Here is a 27090-nt window from a genome sequence, read left to right as displayed (position 1 = left end):
TAGAGAGATGCCTTCTGCACGGCAGTCCCACAATTAGGAGTTGACCAATTCCCACTCATGAAGAATCCACTGCAGCAAAACATTGGCCACAACCGAACCGCCCGTCCACAGGGGCATAAATAAATCGGCAGTTGTGTGTTCCTACGATAGAATGTTACACAAGGTTAAAAAAAAGAAGGAACTAGAGTTATATGCATTTAACTGAAAGGACAGCTTATCACTGGCCAGCCCTGTGACCCCATGGAGTAGGTGCCATCACGATACCCTTCGTACAGGTGAGGAAACAGAGTCGTGGAGAAGTGAAGTGACTTGCTCAGCCAGCTAGGAAGGAACGCAGCCAAAAAGCAGGCTGTGAGAAGGTGTTTGCTGTATATATGTATATGTGCAGTCTTTCTAGTTGTAGGAAGCTAACACATGTGGAAACAATATAGCATTAGGGAGTCCCACGTGTATAGCTCAGGTGTAAAGGCATGCTTGGGAACTATTAACTAAAGGCTTCTCTGACAAAGGGAAGGGATGTGACTGGGCCTCGCAAGGGCTGTAACTCTGCAATGCTGCTTCCTTTTTTTCGATGTATATTTTAATTAAAAAATCTCATCGATCACACACTAATGGATCACGAATGAGAATGTGGCCATATCTTAGAGCACATTTGGAGTACACACGGACCCAGGGAGTACGCCTGCACTTGGTGGGCTGACATTTTAACAGGAAGCCAGCTTCAGTTTGTGTTCTTGATGGAGTCCTCCTAAAACCCAGCATCTTGGAAAGAAATCTTCACAACACTGTTATTACTCAGTTCTCCCCATATCTCTCAAGGTGGCGAGGATGGTTATGAGCCTTCCTGGACGTGGGATACACCTTCAGGAGAGGTCCCAGCCAAGGGGACCCCCACCACAGGCATACCTGGACCCTCTGGCACCGCTGGCACCATCAGGAGCCCAGGCCATCCCTCTCTAGTTCCAAGGGTCCGTGGGGATACAGGTGAGGCATGTGGCTGGGGCGAGGGGGCCAGGGTGTTTGTGTGGTGGGATGGAGAGGTGGACTCCAGATTTCCCCATGGTGACCCAACTCTCACCCTAGAAAGACCAGGCAGAAATATATCCTGAGACAACGGGTTATTATCTGTACCAGTGGTCTTCAACTGGGGGCAACTGGCAACATCTGAAGACATTTTGGGTTGTCATGACTGGGAGCAGGGAGGCTACTGGTACCTGGTGGGTAGAGGCCAGGGATGTTGTTACACATCCTCTGGTGCACAAGGTATCCCCCACAGCAAAGAATCATCCAGCCCCAGATGTCAACAGGGCCAAGGGTGAGAAACCCTAACCTATACCATGTAAGTCACTCTGACAAATAGGAAAATGATAGGAAATCCTATAAGAGAATGGGCAAAAGATACAAACAGGTGATTTGCAGAAGAGGAAGCCCAAATGCCCAACGAGTATATCTGGAAGTGCTCACATTCATCATGAATCAGAAAATTCAAATTAAAACAATGACGAGCATGGAAAAAAATTTGAAAGGTAGATAATACCAAGTGTAGGTGAGGGTGTGGGGAGACAGGCATCCCCACTGGCTGTAGCAATTCGATAAACACAACCTAGTGGTGTTTAGTGAAATTAAATATGATTATATGTTATTACCCAGCAATCCTGCTCCTAGATCTATATTCCAGAGAAATTCTTGCACAGGCTTATAAGGGAATATGTGTGAGGATGTATTAGGGAATTGGAGGCAAGTTAAGTGTCCAACAGCAGGGTAACAAGGAAGAGAAATGCAATGGTTACACGTGATGGAATTTTATGCAATAGCTAAAGCAATGACGAGCTATATACACAGCAACATGGATAGGTATGAAAAACATAATACTGAGGGGAAGGTCAAACAGAATGAGATTTCCAGCAGCATATTATTTGCAGAAATTAAAAGCACAAACACAGAAATACAGATACACTTATATATTAACATAAACACATCTATGCATTCCGTATTGTTTAAGATCACACATATGTTTAAGGCCATATGTGAAACACACTAGAGTGGAGGTACCTATGGGAGAGGACGAGGGGATGGAGATTGGGGTTAAAGAGGAGAAAAAGTAAAATGAAACAAGAGAAGACATCGCAGGGACTATTAATGACAACATACAGTGGGGTATGAGTAGCTTAGCTCTCTGCACCTTGGGTCTGAAAAATTAAAAATCAATACCACTCTAGGTTACTGAGTCCCTGTTCTATCGAGCTAAGCTGAGATTCTTGAAATAATAACTAGGCACAGTTAACATTTATCAAGCAATATACCATGTGTCAGGCACTATTTTATGCACTTTATATGTATTATGCTTCAACATATTTATATGTGTTAATCCTCGTAGCAGCCACATGAGCCCTTCATGAATGATGTAAGTGCTATAATTGTTCCCATTTCACTGATAAGAGAAATTGAGGCACAGACATCAATGACTATGGCAGTATAAATGATCATGAGAATGCTTATCATGTGCTAGGCATTGTGTAAGTGCCCTGCACACACACGATCTCTGAATCCTCATGATTACTCTACAAGGGAGGTATGTGGATGTCTATGGTTTACAAATGGGGAAGAAACTGAGATTCAAGGCAGGTAAGTAACTTGCCCATGATTACCCAGCTAGGACGTAATGGAGCTGGGGTTTAAATCCAGGCAGCCTGGCTGGAGGCCAAGCCCTTTACTTAACTGCTCCTCTGACCCTGCAGGGGGACACGACGCACCTCAAAGACCCTGCAGAAAAGTGGAATTCTGTTGAGCTGTGCTGTTCAATATGGTAGCTACTGACACAGGTGGCTATTTAAATTTAAGTGAATCAAAAATTTGGAAAAGGAAGGACCTACTGTATAGTACATGGAATATACTCAATATTTTCTAATAATCTATAAGGGAAAAGAGTCTGAAACAGAATATGTATATATGTGTGTGTGTATGTATATATATCTGAATCACTCAGCTGTACACCTGAAACTAACACAACATTGTAAATCAACTATACTTCAATTTAAAAAATTTAAAAAAAGAAACCCATTCAAAGGTAAAAAAAAGAAAATTGAAAAAGGAAACATTCATTCATTCCTTAGTTGAACTAGCTACATTTCGACTGCTCAGAAGCCACAGGTGACCAGTGGCTACCATATTGGACAGCACCGAACATTTCCATGACTGAGAAAGTGATACTTAATGGCCTAGGCTCTGTATGTAAAGGACTTGGGTTCAGATCTTGTCCCTGGAACTTTCAAACTGTGTGTGACCTCGGGCAAGTTACTTACCCTCTTGGCCTTATTTCTCTCATCTGTAAAAAGTGCTTAAAATTCACATTTACCTGGAAGCAGGGCCTGGAAGAGGGTAAGCCTTCTCATTTTACTCGGGCCTAAAATTTGGGGGCATTCCAAACACTTAGTAATGAAGATAAATAAGATCTTAATACCATAGGTTAAAAAACAAATGAATGCAAAAACAATCCACGATGAACTAAATAAAATTTTAACTAGAGTCAGGATCTGACCTACCTCACCAGGATCTGACAGAGCCAGTTTTAGGGGGGATTCCAGTGAGGTAGGTCGGATCCTGTCTTGGATTAAAATTTTGACTTTTTGTTCATTGTAGATCTTTTGTATTAATTTTGATTGTTTAAAAATATGGCATAAAGAGATTTGTCTTGATTACTGAGATTACCCTTCAGATTCCCCCTCATGCTATGCACCGTCTCCCACTCCCCTCTCCCTCTTTATCTCCCTTCATCCCATCTCTGCCTTTCGGCCCCCTCTTGCATCCCAGGTACCCCTCCACATCCCACCTCCCCCCTGCCGCCCATCTCCGCATCTCCCAGAGGGGAGGACGCCAGGTGGCGCCTGGAGACATGGAGGAAGCGTGAAGGTGGGGCACTAGGGCGGATGAAGTCTGCCGGCGACCCATGACGTCACAAAGCTTTCTGCCTTCCCATTGGTCAGCCCACCCCTAGGAGGCGGACCATGCCGCGGGATGGGCGGAGCAGACTGACCTCCGCCGGCCGTCTTTCCTCCAACAGGTTCACTGAGGAAACCGTGGCCCGAGCGACGGCTGCGGCCCACAGCGGCCAGGACTGCTCCCCCCACCACTTCCCCAGCTCCCTCCGCCTCGCCGGGGCCCCCGGGCCCTGTCCTGACCTCTGACTCCGTGCCGCAGCTCATCCCCACAGCAGCTTCAACGCCGGAGGTGACCTCTGACCCTCCCGCCACTTTGCCGCCCAGCCCAGACCCGGCCTCCTGGATGAACTCTCACCACACCTTGACAACCCCTGGCCTTACCTTGTCCACCCCTGATGCCACCGTGTTTCCAGCGCTGACCCCTGGGCTTTCACCCACTCCACCACCCACCATGCCCAAAGAACTGACCTCTGACCCCTCTGCACCGGCGGTGGTGACCCGCCTTTCCCCTACCTCAGAGCTGACACCAGAGTCTGACACAACCCCAGTCTGGGACACATCTCCATACCCCAGCACAACTCCAGAACCTTCTAGTTTCCCAGACCCTTCCACAAGTCCTCACCCCACTACCATCCCTCACTCCACCATGACCTCTCACCCTACCACGACCTCTCACCCCACTACCACCCTTTACCCCACCACGACCCCTCACTCTAAGACCTCTCACCCCACCACGACCTCTCACCCCACCACAACCCCTTATCCCACCATGACCTCTCACCCCACTGCCACCCCTTACCCCACCCCCACCCCTCACTCTACCACAACCTCTCACCCCACCACGACCCCTCCTCCCATCACCACTGCTCAACCTATCACAACCCCTTACTCAACCACAACCCCTCAACCCACCACGACCCCTTATCCCACCATGACCTCTCACCCCACCACAGCCCCTTATCCCACCATGACCTCTCACACCACCACCACCCCTTACCCCACCCCCACCCCTCACTCTACCTCAACCCCTCACCCCACCACAGCCCCTCCTCCCATCACCAGTGCTCAACCTATCACAACCCCTTACTCAACCACAACCCCTCACCCCACCACGACCCCGCAACCCACCACAACCCCTCCTCCCATCACCAGTGCTCAACCCATCACAACCCCTTACCCTGCCACGACCCCTCACCTCACCACCACTGCTTACCCCACCATGACTCCTCACCCCACCTCAACCCCTATGGTCACTGCCAAGTCCCTTCTAACTTCCTTGGGAACAGAACTTCCCTTTCCCTCTTCAGCACCAACAGTCAAGCCCAGCCCACACCCCCGGTTGACCTTCACGGGGGCCCCTCACCCCTCCACGTCCCAGATGTGGAGCCTAGAGCCCTTTCCAGCAACTGAATCCAGCCCCTGCAGGCCCTCTCCAGCCCCCAGCGTAGACACACTGTCCACTGAGAACTTCAAACCACCCACAAGCCCGAGCCCCAAAGTAACCTCTCCACCTACCCAGACTCCACACTCAGCCTCTGACCCCACTGTGACCCCTGACCTCCACCTGTCCCCTATGGCCCCCCCCTTGGATCAACCTGCCCCTGACCGCCTCACCCTAGGGCCAACTCCTGGTCAGAGCCCTGGCCCCCTTGGCCCATGTGAAGCCCCAGTGCCACCTGTAAGGGTCATGGCTTGTGATCCGCCTGCCCTGGTAGAGCTGGTGGCCGCTGTGAGGGATGTGGGTAGCCAGCTACAGAGGCTGACACAGGCTCTGGAGCGGGACCAGCAGGAGCGCCACGCCCTGGGACTGGGGTTGACCCAGCTGGTGGAGGCTGCCCAGGGTCTGGGGCAGCTGGGTGAGGTTGTAAAGAGACTGGCAGAGGTGGCCTGGCCCCCCAGCACACCTGCACCAACCACTACTACCCCAGAGGAGGAAGAAAGGCCTCTGCGGGGAGATGTGTGACCTCGTCTGGGGTCTGAGGGACTTAAGACACTCCCAAACCCAAATAGGAAAACCAAAGTATCTAATTAAAAACAAAATGTGAATGATGTTTCTGGGGGACTAGAGGAGGTGGAATCACAAGATCTGTTTGTGAATACAACAGGCACCATGTGAGGTGGTGAGGATGGTGAGGACAATGGTGATAGTGGTGATGAGTATGTTGGTGGTTTTGATGGTGAAGATGAGAATGGTGATGGTGATGGTGAGGATGATTATGATGATAATGGTGGTGGTGATGAAGGTGACCATGATGGTGGTGATGGTAATGAAGATCATGGTGATGCCTATCCTGATGGTAATGTGATAATAATGATGAAAGTGATGGTGATGATAATGGTGGTGATGGTGATGATGGAGATTATGGTGGAGATGATGGTGATGATGGTGATGATGATGGTCATGAAGATCATGGTAATGACTATTGTAATGATGGTGATGATGATAATGGTGATGATGGAGATGACAGTGATGAAGATGATCAGGGTGATGATGGCAGTGATGATCATGATGGCAGTGATAATGGCCATGATGAAGCCCCACGAGGGCAGAAATCTTTGTCTTGTTCACAGATGTATGCCCAGCCCCTAGAACAGAACCTGACACCGACTGCACCCTCCATTAATATTTTTTGAATGATGAGTGCGTGATAATAATAACTAGTGTTCACTGGGCACCTCCTATGGGTCAGGCTCTGTTCTGAGGGCTTTGCGTGCATGATGTCATTTTACCTTCATGAACACCCACTGAGGAGGGTACTTTACCACAGCTCAGCAGGGGGAGGGTGAACTTTGGAGCCTAAATGCCTGAGTTTGAGCCTTTGAGGGCATGACCCTGAGCCAGTTACTTCTTGGTCTGAGTTTCCCCATCTCTAAAAGGGAAAATAATAATAGTACGCACCTCAGGGGCTGCTGTGATGATTAGCTGATAGATTAATACCTATGTGAGAGTGCTTAGCACAGGGCCTGGCTCTTGATAAGTGCTCAATATGTGATAGGTGTTATTGTATTTATCCCCATTTTACAGATCAGGGCACTGAGGCGCAGAGACATTTGGTTGTGTACCCCAGGTCACTCGGAGTGCGTAGTAGAGTCATGATTGGTACCCAGGCCTGTCTGACCCAGGGCCCTTGCTCAGAAGATATTACGTGCCCAAATCAGATTATCCTCGATTCAAGGCTGCCTCTTGGCTCTGGGACTCTAGCAGTTAATTTCCTTTCTCCAGCCTCAGTTTCTCCACCTGTACAATGGGGATAGTGGTCGTTCCTGCCTCCTGGGGTGGTTGTGAGGATTAGATGAGCTAGTGCAGGTGAGGACACAGCTTAGCACACGTGCTCAGTTAACAAGAGTGACCATGACGGCTCCTAACCGTGCTTCTCTGTGCCGGACACAATGTGGACTCTTAATACACTACATCCCACCCTCACTATAGCCCTTGGGGGGAGGAACTTGACCCCTGTTTCAGAAAGGGCATTGAGGCTCAGAGAGGGCAAGCCCCTTGCCTCAGTCCACAGAGAAGAGCTGCGGGGACTCAGAATAACAATGCAAATTCCTCGGCGTCAGACTTGGCCTGGGGTTCCAGGTTAGGCTTCCACGATGGGCCCCCGCTGAATGTCCTTAGGTGGGCCTCCTCCTCTCTCAGCCTCAGCTTGTAAACTGGGGGCTGTCTTGGAAGACCCCCCAAGTTGTATTCTGGCTGCTGCAGCTTCAGGCAGGGAACCATTCCCTCCTCCCCACCTCTCCCCAGACTGGAGCCTGGCTCAGAGGTCCTGGAAGGTCATGGAGCTGCTGCCCCCGCAGTCCTGCAAAGGCCAGCAGGGTCCAGTTACTTGCTGGGGGCGGGGAAGGATATTGTCCGAGGGTCTTGATAGATGAACTGTCTGCCCCTGCCAACAGATGAAGAAGCACACTGAGAGTCCTGTTCCCCGGGTCTCATTAAGCCCTAAGACTTAAATAACTGCTGACTAGTAACCTGGGGAGGGCCTCTGCTAGTCGGGACTCCAAGTGTGGCACCCCAACTTGGAAGCAAGAGGTCCCCTTTTTTGTTCCCAGGTGGGAGCAGGTGCACCCCTACTCCAGGTCACCCCAGAGGGCCCCACTGGGGATTCAGGCTCCTGGCGCCCCTCTGCAAGCCAGGGTTGGGGGAGCTACTGGGCACTCGGGCCCGAGGTCCCTCCACCCTCTGCCACCTCCTGCAGCCCTAAAGAAGCGGGTGCTTAATTATCCGGTCACTCTATCCCTGCTTGGCCAGGCAGCTAAGCCCAAACATCTGGCCTCGGGGCCCATGGCCAGGATAGGAGGCCAGCCCCCACCTACTGCTGGCCCTGACCCTGGACACCTCCCACAGGACATCTGAACCTGATCCTGTGCCTGCCAGCTTGCAACAAGCCCAAAACAGTAGCTTCAGAGGCCTAGCAATCTTGATGCAGAGAAAACATTTGACAAAATTAACACCCATTCACGGTTTACAAACAGGCACACACACGCACTCTTCGCAAAGTAGGAGCAGAGGGAACATCCTTAATCAGACAAAGGGTGGAAAGGGAGGCACAGATCTGTCATTTCCCACAGGCGATACGACTGACCACATAGAAAACCACAAAGAATCAAGCGGACAAGTGTTTAGCATTAATGAGAGTTTAGCTGGGACGTGGGATCAATACTCTAAAATCCTGTTCTCACAATTCCTTGCACCTCAAAGTGCGACCCATGGACCAGAAGTGTCGGCCACCCCTGGGAGCTGGTTAGAAAAGCAGAATTTCGGGTGCCACCCAGACCCACCGGATCAGAATCTGCGTTTTAACAAGGTCAGGGGTTAGGGGTGCAGGGTGGGGTGGTGGTGATGCGTGGGTGCTGCCCAAGTCGTTTGCATGTCTGTACTTGAGCTGAACGAATGCAGAGAACAGTGTCTCTGAGGCCCTACAAGGCTGGCGCCCTTCTGGGTCCCAGGTAAACGCTTTCCTGCAAGGAGGGTGTGGGCTGGTTGCAGCCCCACAGCTTTAACGTTCTGCGGCCATGAGTCGATCTGATGCGCATTGTGATTTTTTCGATTTTGGGGGTTTTTTAGGCCACACTGTGGCATGTGGGACCTAGTACCCTAACCAGGGATCAAACCCGGGCCCCCTGCATTGGGACCACTGGACCACCAGGGAAGGCCTGTGCATCATGATTTTTGATTTTGTGTTTGCAATGGATGATTCTGTGTTTTGAGGTCAATGAGACAAGGAAGCATTCTCTGGGCGCTGGGAGCGGGGAGTCATGCAAAGCCCCACATCCCCTATAGGTTCTGGTGGCCAGACCCCTGGCTATCCAGCTTCAGGCAGGCTCCACGACCCCCTACCCCTTGAGGGTCTGCCAGTGATTATCCTGGTGCGCAGGGAACATGACATTCAGTAGCAAAGGGGGGGGCTGGGGAGGGAAAAAGCTTTTTTTTTTTTTTTTTTTTTTTGCCGTACACGAGCCTCTCGCTGTTGTGGCCTCTCCCGTTGCGGAGCACAGGCTCCGGACGCGCAGGCTCAGCGGCCATGGCTCACGGGCCCAGCCGCTCTGCGGCACGTGGGATCTTCCCGGACCGGGGCACGAACCCGCGTCCCCTGCATCGGCAGGCGGACTCTCAACCACTGCGCCACCAGGGAAGCCCAAAAGCTTTTATTTAAAAACAAGAAACCCTACGTTTTCTCTTTTAAAATATTTATCTAGTTATTTATCTAGTTGGCTGCGCCGGGTCTTAGTCACGGCACGCGGGATCTTCATTGCAGCATGTGGACTCTTGGTTGTGGCATGCGGGATCTAGTTCCCTGACCAGGGATCCAACCCGGGCCCCCTGCATTAGGAGCACGGAGTCTTAGCCACTGGACCACCAGGGAAGTCCCACGTTTTCATTTTGTACTGGACACCCACACATTTTGTAACTGGTCCTGCTTGTATACTTGGGGTTCCCCAGCTGGGGTGTAGCCAGAGCTTCCTTGGTGATCACGGGCCCAGGTACACTTTGTGGGGTCGGGGGTGAGTGGGGAGTCAAGACCAAAGGCTTTGGAATCAGATTCAGCCACCTTTTGACTTTAGGGTCTTTGGAAAGTAGGGGCCTCGACAGTCTCGTCTGTAAAATGGAGAGAGACGTGAACGGGTCCTGTGTGAAGAGTGGGTCCTGAATTCAGCACTATTAGAAAAAGGGCAGGATTTTTCCTTTTTCATTTTCTTTTTAATGTGAACTCAGAGGCTCAGAGAAGGAAAGGAAACTAATCAAGGTCACAGCATGAGAACCTTGGAAATGCCTGTTTTGGTTTTTTTCTTTTAAGCAGCTTCATTGAGATGAAATTTACATGCCAATTTCACCCTTCTAAAAATTTTATTGAAATATAGTTGATTTACAGTGTGTTAATTTCAGGTGTACAACAAAGTGATTCAGTTATACATACATCTATTCTTTCTTAGAGTATATATAATATATATATATATATATTCTTTTTTAGATTCTTTTCCATTATAGGTTGTTACAAGATACTGAGTATAGTTCACTGTGCTATACAGTAGAACCTTGTTGGTTATCTATTTTATATATAGTGGTGTGTATATTTTAACCCCAAACTCCTAATTTATCCCTCCCTCCCCCTTTCCCCTTTGGTAATCGTAAGTTTGTTTTCTAAGTCTGAGTGTATTTCTGTTTCATAAATAAGTTCATTTTATCATGTTTTTAGATTCCATGTATGTGATATCATATGATATTTGTTTTTCTCTGACTTCGCTTAGTATGATAATCTCTAGGTCCATCCAAAGTTCACCCTTTTTACATGTACAATTCAATGACTTTTAATGCACTCAGAGAATTGTGCAACATTTAGCACAATCTAATTTTAGAGCTTTTCCACCACTATCGCCACCCCTAAAAAGCAAGCCTGTACCCATGAGCAGTCAGTCACTCCCCATTTCCCCTGGCAATCACTAATCTTTCTTCCTCTGTGGATACACAGAATCCTACAGTAGGTCATCTTCTGTGACTGGCTCTGGGTTTTTGAGGTTCATCCATGATGTAGCATGTGTCAGTGCTTCCTCCCTTTTTATGGTTCAGTAATACTCCACTGGATAGATAGACCACATTTCTTTTTTTTTTCTGCACCACGCGACTTATGAAATCTTAGTTCCCCAACTAGGGATTGACCCTGGGCCCTCAGCAGTGAAAGCGTGGAGTCCTAACCACTGGACCACCAGGGAATTCCCTAGACCACATTTCTTTTATCCCTTTGTTAGTGGCTTGACATTTGGGTTGTTCCCACTCTCGCTATTGTGAGCAATGTTGCCGTGAACATTTGTGTGGAGGCATGTTTTTATTTCTCATGGGCATTTACCTAGGAGCAGAATTGCCGGGCCATATCGTAGCTCCATGGTTAATTAACATTTTGAGGAACTGCCAGGCGGTCTTCCAAAACAACTGCCCCATCTTTTACATTCTACCAGCCCCATAGGAGGGCTCCAACTTCTCCACCTCCTTGCCAGCACATGTTACTGTCTGCCTTTCCACTACGGCCCTTGCCTGGGTCCAAAAGCTTTTCGACCTTCCTTTCCATGTAGGTGTCCCAACTCGCATCTCCTCCAAGGGAGGGGTGGCCACCTCAGCAACACACACCCACATACTCACACTCATCCTTACTCTGTCACACTCACATCCACACTCACACACGTGTGCTCAGGCCCCCAGTCCCCTCAAGACCCCTCCCCCAGGTCCTGACGGCCACAGGACACTCCTACAGTTTAAGAGCATGGAGCTTGGGACTCCCCTGGCGGTCCAGCTGTTAAGACTCTTCACTTCCAATGCAGGGGGCGCAGGTTCGACCTCTGGTCGGGGAATGAAGATCGAGCATGGACCTTGGACAGTTGAAGGGCTGGCCTGGATTTGAATCCTCCCTCTGCCCAACGTTCTGTGTGACCTCAGGCAGGCACCTCGGCTGCTCTGGACCACCTGTGTCCACCCCTGAAGGGGGGAGGATCTAAGGGACCCCTTCCAGCGAGTTCAGGACGTGCCACCTGCTGGGAGCTGCTTGAGGGGTAAGCGGTTTCACTCGAGTAAAGTATTACGATTAGTATTATGTGTCTTGTCATTAAGTAACGCTAAATTAGCACCACCCCATCCACTCCTGTCTCTTCCTCCAGCCCTCCTGCGGGGGCCCATCGCTGGGTCATTATCACCTCCCGGTGTATCCCCAGCTGATGCCACCAATTAGCACCCTCTGTGCACTCCCCCCCCAGACCCTACTTCTCTCCACTCCCCCGCCCCTCAGCCCTACCCCACCCCCCAGCCACCTCCAGCTTTTTTGGGACACATTCTTGGCCTAATTGCTTGGGTTATTTCAGATTCACGGGTGAGGTGGCAGGAGGTCCCGCTCGTGCTCCCCCTACTGCACCCACCATCTTATTCTCCCCCTACTCCAGGAAGCTCACCTGGATTGCCCGGGACAGGGGCCCATGTCCCCAGGTCTCTGGACTGAACTTAGATTGAAAGGATCCTTGGGGTCACTCCACACAGGCTGCCTCCACCACACCCCTCCCCTCCAGGCAACACCTTGGTGGCCACAGCAGGGGCCCTGGGGGGTGCAGGGCCAGGGAGAGGATGACATATGATCCAGCCCTGAGTTGTAGCCATTCTCTAGGCGGGCGGCCAAGGAGGGCACAGAGAGGAAGAGAGAGTGTTTGCAAACAGGGCGGCTGCCAAGAAGGGGCCAGGGTGACGGGTGGCGGGGCGGGTGGGTGTGAAGGAGAGGAGGGCCCAGCTGGTAACTGGCAGCCGCGCCTGTGACTTGTCTTCCCCCTGCTACACACACACACACACACACACACACACACATACACCACATGCAGGCCCAAGGCCTCACAGACACGCAAGCATCTCACTGCACACAGTGAGATGCACGCAGACTCTATTTTCTCCCCTCACCCAGGCAGTCACACGATTACATGAGCACACGGGGGCTCAGACGCTTGTAGACACACAAAGCCCACGCACTCATGTCATCTGCATTCAAACCCTCATGTCTCTCTCTCTCCCACACACACAAACACACACCATTGTTTACACACACACGTGGGCTCAGACACTCATGGACACACAAATACCCAGAAATACACGCTCAAGTTCCTACCCACCTGAGAACAGCTGGACACTTTCCAGCTCTGGCGGCTAATCCCTCTCCTTCTCACACATATGTGTGCAGGGTAGGTGCAAACAGTGCTGACACACTCCCAGGGACACCACAAACGCACACGCGGAGCCAGCACCTCACAGGAGCGCCCGGTGGGACCACTGTCTGCCATTCTTTCTGCCTCTGTCTGTCTCTCCGTTTCTCTCCGTCTCTGTCTCTCCTCCACAACATGCCCTCCAGGGCACACAGGCACGCACACGCCGGCCTTCTCTCTCCCACACTGCCAGACCCACAGCGTCACGGGGACCTAAGTGCCAGATGCACTTTATTTGCAGAGAGCGGTTGGGGTGACAGAGAGACAAAGCACTTTATCGAGAGGGCGTGGGCCCAGCATGTGGGGAGGAAGAGGGAGTTAGGCAGGGAGCGGAACCCAGCAAAACAGAAAAGACAAGGGCAGGAAGACAGGCATACACGGAGGGAGGCTGTGCAAAACCAGGGGGTCCGTTTACTGAATAAGCATCTGTGGACCGCCTACACGGGGCAGGATGACCCCTTCTACGTGGCATCCGTCAGAGAGCAGGACAGGCTGAGATCCTGGGCCCCCGGGAGCCCGCATTCCAGCCGGGCACACAGAATAACCACTACGAATAGATAAATTGTCCGGCTGGAAGGGAGTGAGTGTCACAGAGGAAAGGGGAGCGGAGCAAGAGTAGGGGGCTGGGAGTGCAGGCTGTAGTGTCCTGCGGTGGTGAGGGGCGGCCTGGCTGAGACAGCTTGGCAGGAGGTGCGGGAAAGCACCCAGAGCACCGCAGGCAAAGGGAGCAGCGGGTACCAAGGCCCGGGGAAGATGGGGCAGGTGTGGACAGACACGGGGTGCTCTCGGAGACCCCCTTCCCCCGGACCAAGGCAGCAGACAGATACCCCGACGTGGGAATTAAGGACAGAAAGGGGAAAATCATGAGACAGAGACCAACAGACAGCAGAGCAGCCAGCCGCCACCCATGAATGCGGAGGAGACCTCAGGATGGGGGCTGGGGTTGCCTTCCGGAGCCTCCCCAGGCCGGGCTGGGCCCGGGCTGCCCCCGTGCTTCTCACTCTGGGTCCCCCTTCTCCCCCTGGGGCACCTCCTCGGCCTCCCCCTCCCGCTGCCTCCAGGGCCGCCCCAGGTAGTCCCGGATGGAGCTCACGGGGCTTCTCCTTCGGGGGTGAGGGTCCAGCAGCCCCCACAGGAGAGCGTCTGCCACGGGCGTCAGGCCAAGCCAGGGCTGAGGACGGGCCTGGGGCTGGCCTGAGGCCTGCCAGATGACGTAGTCCTCATAGAAGGGGTCGGCCTCCACCAGGGGCTGGTCCCAGGGGAAGTAGCCAGTGAGAAGGCAGAAGAGCAGGACGCCCAGTGCCCAAGCGTCCAGGGCGGGCTGGATGGGCAGGCCCTCGGGGAGGGGCGGGGGGCCACAGAGCTCTGGGGCCGTGTAGGGTATGGGCGGCCCCACCAGGCGCAGCAGGGTCCCGCGGGGCCGCGTGTGGCCGAAGTCGGTAAGCTTGACCCACCGGCAGGCTGGGTCGCACACCAGCACGTTCTCCGGCTTGAGGTCCCGGTACACCAGGCCGCGGGAGTGGATGTGCTCCAGGGCTGAGGCCAGCTGGGCCGCACAGCGCTGGGCTGCTGGCTGCAGGAGGCCCACCTGTGGGTGACAGGTGTCAGGGTCCACCACCCTGCCTGCCAGCCAGAAGGGAACGGGGCCATAGCGCTTGTCCTCGGCCCCGGGGACCAGGCCCAGGGGATGGAGGGCCCCAAAGAGGGTGGCTCTGGTGAGGCCTGGTATGAGCCCCGTGAGGCCTGGTGTGAGCCCCGTGAGGCCTGGTGTGAGCCCCGTGAGGCCTGGTGTGAGCCCCATGGGCCCTGGTGTGAGCCCCATGGGCCCTGGTGTGAGCCCTGTGGGCCCTCGTGTGAGCCCCGTGGGTCCTGGCGTGAGCCCCGTGAGGCCTGGCGTGAGCCCTGGTGTGAGCCCCGTGGGCCCTGGCGTGAGCCCCGTGAGGCCTGGCGTGAGCCCCGTGGGTCCTGGCGTGAGCCCCGTGAGGCCTGGTGTGAGCCCCGTGGGCCCTGGTGTGAGCCCCGTGGGCCCTGGTGTGAGCCCCGTGGGGCCTGGTGTGAGCCCCGTGGCCCTGGTGTGAGCCCCGTGGGCCCTGGTGTGAGCCCCGTGAGGCCTGGTGTTAGCCCCGTGGGTCCTGGTGTGAGCCCCGTGAGGCCTGGTGTGAGCCCCGTGGCCCTGGTGTGAGCCCCGTGGGCCCTGGTGTGAGCCCCATGGGGCCTGGTGTGAGCCCCGTGGCCCTGGTGTGAGCCCCGTGGGCCCTGGTGTGAGCCCCGTGAGGCCTGGTGTGAGCCCCGTGGGCCTGGTGTGAGCCCCGTGGGCCCTGGTGTGAGCCCCGTGAGGCCTGGTGTGAGCCCCGTGGGCCCTGGTGTGAGCCCCATGAGGCCTGGTGTGAACCCCGTGGGCCCTGGTGTGAGCCCCATGAGGCATGGTGTGAGCCCCACGGTGCCTGGTGTGAGCCCTGTGGGCCCTGGCGTGAGCCCCGTGGGCCCTCGTGTGAGCCCCGTGGGCCCTGGCGTGAGCCCCGTGAGGCCTGGCGTGAGCCCCGTGGGCCCTGGTGTGAGCCCCGTGAGGCCTGGTGTGAGCCCCGTGGGCCCTGGTGTGAGCCCCGTGGGGCCTGGTGTGAGCCCCGTGAGGCCTGGCGTGAGCCCCATGGGCCCTGGTGTGAGCCCCACGGTGCCTGGTGTGAGCCCCATGGGTCCTGGTGTGAGCCCCGTGGGGGCTTGTGTGAGCCCCGTGGGTCCTGGCGTGAGCCCCGTGAGGCCTGGCGTGAGCCCCGTGGACCCTGGTGTGAGCCCCGTGGGCCCTGGTGTGAGCCCTGTGGGCCCTGGTGAACCTCAGTAGGGTGCAGTGTTGGTTCCGTGGCGGCCATGAACTCCTTAGAGACCTCACAATTCCACAAGACCTGCGGGCCCAGTGAGGCCTCTGTAGGGCTACCTGAGTCACCATGCAGTGAGTGTGATTCCTGAGGCCCAGGTTGGGTAGGGGCGTCCACGTGGCACCCCCTGAGCCATGGGAGGCTGACCCACCTTGGGCTGGATGAAGGCGATGAGATCTCCATGCAGGACAGGCTCGGTCAGGAAGCTGTAGGAGTCGACTGACTCCACGCCAATGCCGTAGGTCGCCACGATGGCCGGGTGCGAGCCCAGGGAGAGGCCCACGCAGAACTCATACAGGAAGCCTCGGAGGGTGGTGGAGGCCTTCGGGAGCTGCTTCAGGGCAAAGGTTGTGCCTGACGGAGCAGGGACAGAGGTGAGAGGTGCATGAGCCTAGGGCCAGCCCTGCTGTCCCTCAGCCTGGACTCTCTCCCATATGCCCCCCTCACCCCCTCCACCGCCTGCCCCCTGCCAAGCCTGCCCTAGAACAGCGTGGCCACTGAAACAACACCAGTGGTAATGATAATAATAATAACAATGATAATAGTATTTAGTGAGTTCCTACTCTGCTGTCTTGGAGCAGGTAGAATGGTACCACGAAAACCGAACTCAGAACTTCCAATAATTTTATTGGGCCCCTCGTTCCAGCAAACCCATGCCAAAAAGCCATGTTTGAGGCAACTGGGGAAAAGATACCCTGAACTGGGTATTAGACCCCACTAAGGAATTATTGTGAATTTTGCCACACGTGGAAACAACTTCCTAGAATGTAAGCTCCCAGGAGGCAGAAACTCTGGTTTCTCCAATTTTTGTTTTTTTCTTTTCCATTACGGTCCTTAAAAAACTGAAAATAGAGTTATCATGTGATCCTGCAATCCTACTCCTGGGCATATATCTGGTAAAGACTCCATTCAGATACATGCACCCCAATGTTCATAGCTGAACTATTTACAATAGCCAAGACATGGAAGCCACCTAAATGCCCATTGACAAATGAATGGATAAACACAGGATGGAGTATTCCTCAAGCCATAAAAAAGAATGAAATCGTGCCATGTGCAGCAACGTGGATGGACCTAGAGATTGTCATACTGAGTGAGGTAAGTCAGACAGACAAAGACAAATAGCATATGGTTTGTTCAATTTTTGAGTCACCAGCTGCCAGGGCCCAACCTTGCCCAAGAGGCTGTGTGTGATGGGGGAGGGTCACGTCCTTACCTAAAATGCTAACCATTCCCCTCCCCTCCCCAACTGGGTGCAGCAGTGCCTCTTCTGTTTATCAACAATGCTCTGAATTCCCACCATCAAGCACAACTGCCTTCGATTTTGAGGACCTGGAAGAGGCCCCCTTACAAACCCTCTGTTCCCCATTATGGCCTCCAAGTTCTGTGAGGACCCAGGTCTGCATCTTTTTGCATCTTTTTCTGTTATGGGCTGCCTTGTGTCCCTCCCCCCACCACTCCCCACTGCGAAATTCATATGTTAAAGTTCTCACCCTGCAGTATCACACAATATGACTGTATTTGGCCGCCACACGGCTTGCAGGATCTTAGTACCCCATCCAGGGATTGAACCCAGGCCCGTGGCAGTGAAAGCGCAGAATCCTAACCACTGGACCGCCAGGGAATTCCCTGGAGAGAGGGTCTTGAAAGAGGTAAAATGAGATCATTGGGGTGGTCCTTAGTCCAGTATGACTGGTGTCCTTATAAGAAGAGGAAATTTGGACACAGACATGCACACAGGGGAGACGGTGTGAGGACACAAGGAGAAGGTGGCCGTCTGCAAGCCGAGGAGAGAGGCCTCAGGAGAAACCAACCGTGCTGGCACCTTGATCTCGGACTCCCGCCTCCAGAACTGTGAGCCCCCCTAGTCTGTGGTACTTCGTTATGACAATCATAGGAACCTAACACACCCTCTCCCCATTCGTGCTGGGAGCTCCCTGAAGGCTGGGCTGGCTCAGACTCCTCCTTGGGGGCCCAGCAGCCCCCTGGACAGGGCTGAGCCCTCCAGTCTCCTTGGAAGGGGACGACCAGATTGGGGTTGGGGTCCACAACCACCGTGTGCTGGCCTTGCTAAGTGCCTGGCAGACAGCATGGCTCTGCGTCACTGCCACGATGACCACCAAGCCGGCCACGTGTGAGGGCCATGAGAGGGGGCTCTGTCTTCCTCCCCATTGTCCCCAGCAACTAGAGCTACCAACATTTCCTCAGGGAGGGGAGGAGGCCCACAGTTCTTTCAGAGAAGGAATCATCACCCACGTTTTCAAAGGAGGAGGCTGAGGTTCGGAGAGGGTAGGGGAGTTACTAAGAACACACAGCCTGGAAGGGGCAGAGGCAGGACTTGATTGAGGTTTACAGACTCCTCAGCCTTGGCTAGCTTCTGCCTGGGCCCACACCACTGCCCCCCGCCTCTGTCCCCAGGCCTTTGTACCTTTCTGACGGTGGGTGACCAGCAGGACCCGGCCAAAGCGACCCTGGCCCAGGGGACGCACGTGCTGGTAGAGCTCGTCCACCTCGGCCTGGACCAGGGTCTGGGCGCTCAGCGCCATCATGTCCTCCAGTGCCAGGGCCGCTTCCTGGCCCTGCCGCAGCTCCTCTGCCGTGAGGCCCCCCAGGTCCTCCCCAGCACCGTTCTCCACAGCCCCCATCTCCATTTCCACCTGTTTCTCCTCTGATGGCTTCCCAGGCGTCTCTGCAAGGGCAGAAGAGAGGGTGACCAGGACTTAGGTCCTGCCAGACCAGGGGCCAGGGCAGGAGGGGCTGGGGACCTGGACTCCTGGATCTGAGGAGGAGGGTGGAAGCTGATTGTCTCAGGCCATCGTGACTCATTTTCCCTTCTTCTTAGAGGCGTCTTGGGAGTGGGGAGACCAGTCTCGGGTTGGGGTGAGGTCAAGTCTGAGGGCACAGATGTCCCTCACCCCACCCCCACATCCCTGCGCCACCTGATGGCCTGAGGATGAAAGATGAACCAGATAACTCGAGACACCCCCCACCTGTTTCCAAAGCAAACAGGCTTGGGCCCTGGGGGTGGGTGAGCAGCCTCAGGCTCCCAAGAGTAAACAGGTGCTCTCTGCCCCCAGGACCTGTGCAGGGCGGGCGCGGCTCACACCAGGGCCCAGGGGGACGCCTGGGGCCTGGGTGGGAGCAAGCACTCGGGGATGATCACCAAGCCCTTAAGTGGTCTGGGGTCCAACTCAATAGCCCCAGCCCCTCCCCACTCAAGCCCAGGGGTCCAGGCCCCCAGGTCCTCCTCCCTCAGATCCAGGGGTCCAGACACCCAGCCGACCCCTCTGCCACGACCTTATGTAACTCACACATCTTGGGACCCCCCCCCAAGACTCTGTGTCCCTGACACTCAACCACTCCACAGTCTCAAGGTCTGTAATTAGCCCCTGATCCTCCAAAGAACCCAGGACTCTGACCACCTGCACAGCTTCACCCTCAGGCCCACCTCAGGCGGTCTGACCCTTGCCTCCTCCTGACCCGGGCTCCAACCTCCGGACCTCACCTTCTCCAAGGCTTGCCTGACCCTTCGGCTGCCCGCTGTGGTCAGTGCCCAGCACTCAGAGCCCAGGCCAGCAGAGGCCTGCCCTGCAGCAAGACCCCGCCCCCACCTAGGGGGTCGTAGCCCCGCCCCAGGCCTCGCCCCTTGAACCTCATGGGGAGAGCGACATCGTGCGTTGTCTCCCAGAACTGGCTCTGGCCAGACAGAGATCCCAGGCCAGGAAGTCAGTCCTCCCTCTTCAGACCAGACCCCAGACCCTCCTCCCTCAGACCCAGGGATCCGGGCCCCCAGCCCCTCCCCTCTCAGACCCAGGAGTCCGGGCCCCCAGCCCCTCCTCCCTCAGACCCTGGGGTCCAGACCCCCAGCCCCTCCTCCCTCAGACCCTGGGGTCCAGACCCCAGCCCCTCCTCCCTCAGACCCTGGGGTCCAGGCCCCCAGCCCCTCCTCCCTCAGACCCTGGGGTCCAGACCCCCAGCCCCTCCTCCCTCAGATCCAGGGGTCCGGGCCCCCAGCCCCTCCTCCCTCAGACCCTGGGGTGTAGGCCCCCAGCCCCTCCTCCCTCAGACCCTGGGGTCCAGACCCCCAGCCCCTCCTCCCTCAGACACTGGGGTCCAGACCCCCAGCCCCTCTCCCCTCAGACCCATGGGTCCGGGCCCCAGCCCCTCCCCCCTCAGATCCAGGGGTCCAGGCCCCCAGCCTCTCCCCCCTCAGATCCAGGAGTCCTGGTCCCCTGTAGAGGATGAAATCATTTCTCCAGCTTGCCCCTGCCTTGACCCCAGCCAGCTGCCCCATTAGTGCCCCACTGACAGGTCTGACACAAGTGTTTGGTAAGGGGCGTCCGGGGGAGGAGACATGGGGTCCTGTGTGGGGAAAGGATGAGACAACAAGATTCCAGAATGATGCAGTGAGAAATGACCTCAGACTCGGAGCAGAGGGGGAGCAGGTGGTGCAGCAACTGGGAAGTGAAGGCCCTGAAGGGAGGGGAAGAAGGGAGGGGAGTCCCAGTTATGAGTCTGCAGACTTCAAAGTTGGGCAGGGGGCAGGCAGGGACTCCCAGGGCTGAAGGAGGAGGCAGGGGTGGGGTCCCGGAGGGTTGCACCCACCCCCTCAGGTTTAGAGCGAGATGATCAATGTGAACTCACTTGATTCTTTTTAAATTTACTTTTTATTTCAGAATCATTTTTAGATGTGCAGGACAGCTGCTTTGAGCTCCCATGTCGCCTCACCAAGCTCTCTGCCAGGTGAGTCCCTCACCCAGCCATCGGTGCATTTGTCCAAATGTAGACAGTAACCATCAGTCAAACGCTAGATGCTTCCCATGTCCATCAACAGCCTTTACCTGCCCCAGGGTCCAATTCAGGACACCCCGTCGTATGGAGTGAACTCACGTTTTTAAATCTAGAAAGCACGTAAGACAGATTCCCCAGAAAGAAGCAGGCCCCCGTGGCCGTGCTGGGTGCGGGGCATGCGGCATGGGATCCACGCAGCCCCTGCCTTGCAGGCGGGAAGCTTCACAAGTCAGGGGTCTGTGTGCTGGGATGGGGGTGGCATCGGGCCGGCCCGGGTGAACACAGATCCCTGCAAACCAGCCATGGCCCTCAGCGTGGACGGGACCAGCACACGCCACGGTGCTTGTGCTCTCAGGGAGCTGGCGCAGGAGGCTCGCCGTGTGAGAGCAGAACCCGAAAGGATGTGCAGGGGGACAAGACCAAGTCTATCCTGGGCAGCCTGCGAGGGGAGATGAAAAAGGTAGAGGTGCAGATCGCTGGGCTACAAGTTTCGGAGGAGCCGGAGAGGCCCCCGGGGAGGGGTCTACTTTCTGGAGGCCTGGAGTTGGGAAGAAGGCATTCTCGGGGGAGAACACAGGGTTTCCAAACGTCTGCAAGCAAGAGAGGGTGTGTGTGTGCCTATCTGTGTGTCCATTTAGGTCCAGAAAGGATGAGTGCCTCTCCTTAATGTCCCCCAGAGCCCAGGGAAGTGGGAGAGATGGAAGGCGAGGTTTCCATGGTGTTGGATATGGAAAGCCCAGATTTGGTGCCAAGGCCAGCAGGAGTCACCTAAGGTCTTAAAGGAGAGGACTGACCACATCACAAGTCCATAAGCACCCAGCATGTCCCCACCGTGCAGAAATGCATCTACAGGGGAAACAGCACCTTCCTTCAAGAAGACACGCTCAGGACAGAAGAGAGAGGAAGGGTCCTTGAGGGAGGAGGGGTCAGGACCCCTGGATCTGAGGGGGAGGGGCTGGGGGCCTGGACCCCTGGGTCTGAGGGAGGAGGGGTGGGGGTCTGACCCCTGGGTCTGAGGGAGGAGGGCTGGGGGCCTGGACCCCTGGGTCTGAGGGAGGAGGGGCTGGGGGCCTGGACCCCTGGGTCTGAGGGGGGAGGGGCTGGGGGCCTGGACCCCTGGGTCTGAGGGAGGAGGGGTGAGGGTCTGACCCCTGGGTCTGAGGGAGGAGGGCTGGGGGCCTGGACCCCTGGGTCTGAGGGAGGAGGGGCTGGGGGCCTGGACCCCTGGGTCTGAGGGGGGAGGGGCTGGGGGCCTGGACCCCTGGGTCTGAGGGAGGAGGGGTGAGGGTCTGACCCCTGGGTCTGAGGGAGGAGGGCTGGGGGCCTGGACCCCTGGGTCTGAGGGAGGAGGGGCTGGGGGCCTGGACCCCTGGGTCTGAGGGGGGAGGGGCTGGGGGCCTGGACCCCTGGGTCTGAGGGAGGAGGGGTGAGGGTCTGACCCCTGGGTCTGAGGGAGGAGGGCTGGGGGCCTGGACCCCTGGGTCTGAGGGAGGAGGGGCTGGGGGCCTGGACCCCTGGGTCTGAGGGAGGAGGGGTGAGGGTCTGACCCCTGGGTCTGAGGGAGGAGGGCTGGGGGCCTGGACCCCTGGGTCTGAGGGGGGAGGGGCTGGGGGCCTGGACCCCTGGGTCTGAGGGGGGAGGGGCCGGGGGTCCGGACCCCTGGGTCCTCAGTCAGGAGGGGAGTTGTGCATACAAGTCCAGGCTTCAGTTGGGAGAGATGCAATGTGTCCCATCTCTGTCCTCCCGGGAGCAGCTGTCTCTCCATCCAGGTGGCCATGGGGGCTGGGGGAGAGGCCTTTGGCCCAAGCTCTGGGCGCTTGTCCCAGTCAGCTGGTCAGGGCTGTCCCCCATCTGTCCGCACCTCCCACCATCATTGTCGTCATTCTCTTCCCCCTCTGACCACTCTTCCAGGCTTGCTCCCCCCTCTTCCTCCTCCCCGTCTTCACTGGACACACTCCCCAAGCCCCCAGGTCTCTCTTTGTTCTCCTTTAACCCCCAATCATCCCCCAGGAAGCCCAGGACAGCCAGTGGGGGGATCCTAGTCTCTTGATTCAGGTCCAGAAGCCCCTGGAGCAGTGCCAGAGCCGGGGGCGCAAACTGGTCCCAAGGGGGCGGTGGTTGAAGTGGCTGGGGCCTGGTGGTCATCCAGCCAGCAAAGGCCTCGAACCCAGGGTCAGGGGCTAGCGCCGCATCCCAAGGGAAACAGGCCATGGCCGCACAGAAGAGAAGCACCCCCAGCCCCCAGGAGTCCACTGCTGGTCGCAGGGGCAGGGTGTCAGGGGGCAGCAGGAGGCAGAGCTCGGGTGGGGCGGAGGGCAGTGGCCCTGGCGGGGCAGAGGTTGGACTGCCCTCAGGCCGGGTCAGACCCAGGTCACCCAGGGCCACACGGCTGCAGACAGGGTCGAAGACCAGAACGTTGTCTGGCTTGACGTCCGCATGGACCAGCCCCCGGCCATGGAGGAAGTCCAGGGCTCCAGCTAGCTGGGCCACCACCCGCTTCACCTGCAGCTCTGGGAGGCCCTGGGGTCAAAGAGAGAGGACGAAGGTCAGGCTGCCTTGGTTCCTTCTTTACGTTGCTTCTTGGGGTTCAAGAATCCAAATTCCCAGACAAGGGGCTACCTCTAGTGTCCCCAGAACATACCCCCAACAGCTTCTCCAGGTCATCCTCAACCACAAGCTGCCCCCACATCTGTACTCCTGTAGACCAAGTCCCAGATGTTTTCCTCACTGGAACCCCAGATCTAACGAGAACTTCTTGAACTTCCATCAGACTTTGTCCTAACACTCAAACCCATTCCTTATATTTCTTATCTCCTCTAAACTGACCACCAAGATCTCCAGTGAAAACCCAAATCCCACACTTAATCCTAATCTGAGTCCCGTACTAATGGAGGTCCCATCTCTAACTCAGACCCAGTTCTAAAGTCCCACAGGTTATTTCATCAATCGACTGATAGATCGATCCATCCAGCTAGCCACGCAGCAAGACAGCAATCCATCCCTCAAACCAGTTATCCATCCAACGGTCTATACAGCAGGGTTTCCACTCAATACCCATTCCGCCAGCTAGTCAGCAATTCAATAATTTGTCCAGTTATTTAATAGCCAACATCCATCCATTCATCCCTCCATCCTTCAATCCATCCAAACATCCATCCATCCATCCATCCACCCATCCTTCCATCCATCTGTCCATCCTACTCTTTCCCTCCTTCTCTCCCTCCCTTCCTTTTTTCCTTCTGTTTATCCCCAACCCTATTTCAAATCCAAAGTCTATTCCTAAAGATGGCCCCACCCTAACTTCAAACTCAAGTACCCCCAGAATATCATGGATTCAGTCCTGACCTGGTCTTTCTAGAGAGAACTTCATTACAGCCCTTCTCCAACTCAACCTAATACACATTCCCAAGCATCTCTGCTTCACTCTGCAGCCCCAGCCATGCTCTTCTCCACACCCGTGACCAATCTATAATCAACCCTAAACTCAACCCATCCAACTCCACCCACACCCGTTCCCAATGCCAATGCCAATTAAAAGCCCATCTCTGTCTCCTTCCCTACCCCCTCATCCGACCTGATCCATCCTCAGCCCCAATCCCAACTCCCCGCCCTGGATGGATTAGGGTTGGGGTTAGTCATGGAACCGCACTGAGAATTAGAAATAAGGAGGTGGTTTGGGGGCTTAGGGTGGAGTTAAGATTTGGGGGTCAGGGTTGGAGACAGGACTGGGGGAGGGACAAAGTCAGACCTGGGATGAGCAGTCCCAACCTCTGTCCCTTGCCTCCCTGCCTCACCCGTTCCTGCAGCATCCCGCTGAGATCCCCACAGGGCGCATACTCCTGGGCCAAGGCGAAGTGTCGGGGCGTCTCCAGGGGTCCTGCCAGGGTCTGGAGCAGGCCTGGATGTGATGAGACACAGCGGCCCACACAGAACTCTCTCAGGAAGGTGGTTCTCAGGACCGAGTCCCGAGGTAGGAGCTTCAGAGCCACAGCCGGACCTGCTGGGGAGGCGGGGGCAGAAGGGAACTCAGGGCGTTCTGATCTTGCTGTGGGGCCCTAGGCAAGCCACTCAACCTCTCTGAGCCTCAGACGCCTTACTTATAAAACAAGAGGGGCAGGGCATAGTGTCTGACCTCTCTGCGCCTCGAGTTTCTCCATCTGTGAAGTGGAGGTTGGAGGAGACCTTCCCTGAGGACTCTTTCTGCTCTGCCTCAGATTGCTTTGTGGTCTTGCACAACTGCCTTACCCTCTCTGGACCTCAGTTTCCTCTCGCATAAAGTAGGGGACGCGGAGACTTGAATTTCAGTCGAAGTTGTGCTCCCGCCTTGCTGTGTGACCTCAGGCAAGTGTCTCACCCTCTCTGGGTGAGTTCCATTTTTTGGAAGACCACAGAGCTCTTAACTTTCTGGAGCCCCATCAAGATGTGTCCTCATCAGCTCCCCGCAAGGCTGCTCCCTGTCTCAGTGGTTTCAGAGGGGGAAACCTGGGGGACATCAAGGACTGTGCCCTTTGGTGGCCAAACTCACCCCCTTGGCGAGGCCGGGCAAGGAGCACGTGGCCGAAGGAGCCGGAGCCAAGCTTTCGGATGAGGTGATACTGGACACGCAGACTCCTCACTGGGGTCACCCTGGTGGCCGTCAGCTCCACGAGCCTCTGGAGGGCCGTGGCTGTGTCCTCCTGCAGGAGAGGGACAGAGGTGGGGAGGGGGTGAGTCTGGGGGCCACCTAGAGCAGCAGGGGGGCCTGGAGGCCCAGCCCAGGGCTGAGGTGGGGGGTTGGTCCCCAGGGAGGGGGATGAGTCACAGTGACTCACCCGCCCTCAGGCCACCTGTTTTTGTGTCCTGGCGGGGTTATGGGTGATTGTCTCAGCGCCCCTGCCCACTGCCATCTGTGGGAGCCACCAAAGCCCCAGCCCCGCTGGGGGCCTCCTCAGCCCACACCACCCCGGCTCTACCCCTCTCTCTCTCCATCCTCCTCTCTTCCCGGGTTTCCTGTTCTTTGTTTCTGAGTACATTTCCCCCAGGGGCCTTGGCCTTGCTGTGTGTCCTCGGGTTTAGTTCTTCTGGGTCTTTGATGTTTCTGTTTCCCTGTCTCTTCCGTGTCTCTCTGTGTCTCTCTGTGTGTGTCTGCCCCTGGCCCTCTCCATCTCCCGCATCCTCTCTGTCTCTCTCTGTCTCTCCCTCCCTCGTCTCCTTTCTCTCACCTCCGGGTCCCCATCCTCCTGGTTCTCGGGGTCCCTGAGCTCCATCTCAGGGTGACCTGATGTCAGCTGGCCCTCGGGCAAGCACCCCTGGTCTGGGCTCCCCAAAAGCAGCACGCCCACTGAGCTCCACTGCACCCCTGAGCAGAGCCAAGGCCTGGAGCTCATCTGAAGGGTCTGCCTCCGTGCCCCTCTGCGTCCGAGTCCAGAGACTTCCCTGCCTGTCTGGACCCCTCTCTCCACACCTCCCTGTCTCTGTCTTGCCCTTTTTCTAGCTCCCGGGTCTCAGGGTGGGTCTCCCCGCCTGTCTGTTGGTCCCCGGCCCCTCGCTCCTGTCCCCACGCTCTTCCCACTGTGGCCGCTGTCTGTCTGTCTGTCTTTCAGGATGTCCGCACTCTGTCCCCCACTCTGGCCTGCTCTCCCCAGTGTCTCTCCGTCTCTCTCCCGTCTTTGTTTCTGACTCTCTCCAAGCCTTTTGTCCCTCCCTTTTTCTGGGCCTGGGACAGGGGTGTGTGTGACAGCTCAGAGACATCCTGTCACCCCCCCCACCCCTCCCTCCCCCTTCCAAACTTAGACCAGCTTGGACTCTGGGCTCTGGTCCCAGGACAGAGGGGACAAAACATATTATGAACCCCCAGGGGCCGGGCCTGAGGGCAACAGAGAAAGGGGAGCCCAGCCCCTTCATACACCTTACCTGGGTTGGGAGACCCAGGGCTCTGTGCATCCACCTGCCTCCATGGGCCTCTGGTGACCAGGGAGACCACTCCCAAAGCCCCCTAATACCAAGAGTCCCCACCCCCAGCCCTCCCCGATCAGACCCGGGAGCTCTTAATAGAGAGACTCTGGGGAAAAGTCTTCTTTCATGTACTCAGCGAGGCTCTGAGCCCAGCTCTGCGCTGGGGCCTTTATGCTGCATCCTCCCAGCCACCCAAAAGGGTGGTGATTTATCCCCAGTTTACAGAAAAGGAAACTGAGGTTCTGAGTGGCAATCGGCTTACGTGGGGTCAGAGAGGAGGAGGTGTGGGGTGACGCGGGACAGGCCTGTGTGACTCAGCCCGGACGCCT

The 27090-nt window shown here is 56.0% G+C and overlaps 3 protein-coding genes across 5 annotated transcripts in view; 1 reads left to right on the top strand and 2 right to left on the bottom strand.

The window, feature by feature from the left end:
- SSC5D (scavenger receptor cysteine rich family member with 5 domains) overlaps positions 1–9325 on the top strand; it is a 28003-nt gene extending 18678 nt beyond the window's left edge. For all 3 annotated transcript variants that reach the window (XM_060288395.1, XM_060288394.1, XM_060288393.1), the window contains exons 13-14: positions 820–984; positions 4061–9325. In XM_060288395.1, the coding sequence (XP_060144378.1) occupies positions 820–984; positions 4061–5901 (2006 nt within the window). In that variant the 3' untranslated portion in view covers positions 5902–9325. The remainder of the gene's footprint in view (positions 1–819; positions 985–4060) is intronic.
- A 4835-nt stretch (positions 9326–14160) lies between these two features.
- Positions 14161–19693, bottom strand: SBK2 (SH3 domain binding kinase family member 2). Its single transcript, XM_060289469.1, has 4 exons — positions 19648–19693; positions 18465–18725; positions 16188–16390; positions 14161–14751 (listed from the first exon to the last, which is right to left on the bottom strand). Exons 1-4 carry the CDS (start codon positions 19691–19693, stop codon positions 14161–14163), a joined length of 1101 nt encoding a protein of 366 aa, XP_060145452.1.
- A 2838-nt stretch (positions 19694–22531) lies between these two features.
- SBK3 (SH3 domain binding kinase family member 3) lies at positions 22532–26073 on the bottom strand. Its single transcript, XM_030851218.2, has 4 exons — positions 26029–26073; positions 25353–25503; positions 24622–24824; positions 22532–23347 (listed from the first exon to the last, which is right to left on the bottom strand). The coding sequence occupies exons 1-4, from the start codon at positions 26071–26073 to the stop codon at positions 22532–22534; spliced, it is 1215 nt and encodes a 404-aa protein (XP_030707078.2).
- Positions 26074–27090: the final 1017 nt, after the last annotated feature.

This window comes from Globicephala melas, chromosome 19, assembly GCF_963455315.2.
Source record: "Globicephala melas chromosome 19, mGloMel1.2, whole genome shotgun sequence".
Taxonomy (NCBI): domain Eukaryota; kingdom Metazoa; phylum Chordata; class Mammalia; order Artiodactyla; family Delphinidae; genus Globicephala; species Globicephala melas.
The sequence above is the reverse complement of the archived record's forward strand: the minus strand, read 5'-3'. Positions and strand labels throughout refer to the sequence as shown.